At 53.3% G+C, this 2157-nt stretch overlaps 1 protein-coding gene across 1 annotated transcript; it reads right to left on the bottom strand.

The window, feature by feature from the left end:
* Window positions 1-783: 783 nt before the first annotated feature.
* LOC126913013 (uncharacterized) lies at window positions 784-1656 on the bottom strand. Its single transcript, XM_050707680.1, has one exon. It carries the CDS (start codon window positions 1654-1656, stop codon window positions 784-786), a length of 873 nt encoding a protein of 290 aa, XP_050563637.1.
* Window positions 1657-2157: the final 501 nt, after the last annotated feature.

Below are 2157 nucleotides of genomic sequence, written 5' to 3'. Positions count from 1 at the left end.
CTATGTCCAGAGACACGATCACGATCAGCTTCTTCTCATCCAGCTTTGATCGGATGTGCTGGATCAAGTCGTAGAGGGAGTCCTCGGTGCTCCTTTGTGGCATGAAACCGTACTGGCGAGTACTCATCCTGGGCAGTATGTGAAACTTGAGTCGGGCCACCAACATCTTCTCGTACACCTTCCCCAGCACTGGCAAAAGCCCAATCGGCCTGTACGACTTTGGGGCGGTGTATGAATCCTTCCCTGGTTTTCGTAGGATTACCACCGTGGCCTCCTTCCATGCGCGAGGAAAGTAGTGGCAGGCAAGACACCTGTTTAGCAGCCCCAGAAACAAGGCGGAGTTATTACTGACGGCCTGCGCACAGATGTCCGCTGTCAGGCCGTCGGGGCCAGGGGCCTTCTTGGGGTTAAAAGATCTAAGCGCCCGCGTTAATTCATCGGGTTGAAATGGCGGGTCACTAGGTTCCTGATCTCCGCCATTGACCGCTTCCGCCATCCGACGCCCGAGCTTCTGCTCCTCGCTGTCCTCCGACCCCGGTCCCGCGGGTAGAAAGTCTCAGCCAACAGCTCGGCTGATCCCACGGCGTCCAAAATCCTCCTCCCTTTTCCAGGGGCAGGTCCTCCTCCCTTCTGGTTGTCCTACCTATGACCCTGTATATTCCCTCCCACAGGCCTTCGGTGGTTTGCTTCTCACAGAAGTGCTTCCAGCTCTCGACCTGAGCTTTTGCCACTTCCTGCTCATATGTTTTCTTCTGTTTCAGGTACTCCTCGACGACTGCGGTTCTACGGACGGGTGCTGCACAACGGATCCTCCTCTTTGGTGGCGACGTCTTTCTTCAGTTTGGCTAGCTCCTCGGACCACCACGGCATTGTGAGTTTTTGCTTTGTGCGCTTTTTTGGTATGCTATTGTTTGCTGATTCTACTATTGCTTGTGTGTATGTGCTTATAACTTGTTCTAATTTACTGGTGCAATTTATTATTTCAATTTCTTCTAATTTTAACCTATTTGTTAGGAATTGGGACAGTTTCTCATGAAACTGCCTCCAATTGGCTTTTTTGGTATTGAAGATTCTAGTTGTTCTTTTAATGTTTTGCCCTTTCTGCTTCTCTATTCTGAGTTTGAACTCAATGCCGTTGTGATCCGACCCCGTCAGATCTTCGAGAACCCGCCAGTCGTCTACCACCGCTAACATATCCGCCGCGCAAGCAGTGACATCGACGCAACTAGTGTAGCGCCGGTGCCCCCTCACCACGTCAAAAGTCGGAGTTTCCCCTCGATTGAGGATTTGTAGTCCCAGCTGATCGAAAGCTCCAAGCACCTCCTCTCCTCTGTCGTCTGTCCTACTGCTTCCCCACCAGATGTTCCAGGCGTTTACATCGCCCGCCACGATGAGCCCTCCGGGACCCAGCTCGTTTTCTATGCCACGGAGGCGCTCCAGGTATGGCCCTAGGGGAGTTTCGGGTTCAAAATAGAGAGAGACCAGCGTTATCTTCCAGGCGTGGGTTTGGATTCCCACCACGACGATGTTCTGTGTGGTGAGTTGCGGGTACTGCGTGACATTTATATCTGCGTCGAAGACGGCTATTGCCGCTTTTACAGTCCCTCCTCCTGCATCAGCGCTCTGGAAGATCCTTACGCCTTGGTATCCTCGCATTCTCCCTCTCGACCGACATAGGGCTCCTGAAGCAGAGCCACGGCACACCCGCGTTTGCTAGCCTCTATGAGGAGCTCACCTGTGGCCAGCTTGCTTCGCTGCAGGTTTGCCTGCAGCACTTTATATCCATTGGGAGCAGCAGAGATCACCTTAGCAATACGCCACCGAGGCCCGTGCCAATGCATCCCACTTTAGGCGGACTGGGCATTCTCCACTGAAGACGCTATGGTCCGTCTTTGTGTGTTTTGCCAAGTGGCAGTTACGGCATGTGACTGTTTTGCCCTCTGCATGGGCAGGGCAGTCCGCTTTCATGTGTGGTCCGCCACAGTGGTTGCACAAATCTACCGATTCCATGCAGTTTTTGCGTCCATGGCCGTAGGACAGACATCTGCTACATTGGACTAGCGGAGACTGGTCCGTCACTCTAACGTGCTGCAGGTCAATATAAAGCCTGCCGGCCGCCGTCAGCCGTTCCCACATCTTTGGTGAGACCTGAAGGAT

This window comes from Spodoptera frugiperda, unplaced genomic scaffold (genome assembly GCF_023101765.2).
Source record: "Spodoptera frugiperda isolate SF20-4 unplaced genomic scaffold, AGI-APGP_CSIRO_Sfru_2.0 tig00001842_1, whole genome shotgun sequence".
Taxonomy (NCBI): domain Eukaryota; kingdom Metazoa; phylum Arthropoda; class Insecta; order Lepidoptera; family Noctuidae; genus Spodoptera; species Spodoptera frugiperda.
The sequence above is the reverse complement of the archived record's forward strand: the minus strand, read 5'-3'. Positions and strand labels throughout refer to the sequence as shown.

Coding starts and splice junctions, on each gene's coding strand:
- LOC126913013 (XM_050707680.1), bottom strand. CDS start 1,656: ATGCGAGGATACCAAGGCGTAAGGATCTTCCAGAGCGCTGATGCAGGA.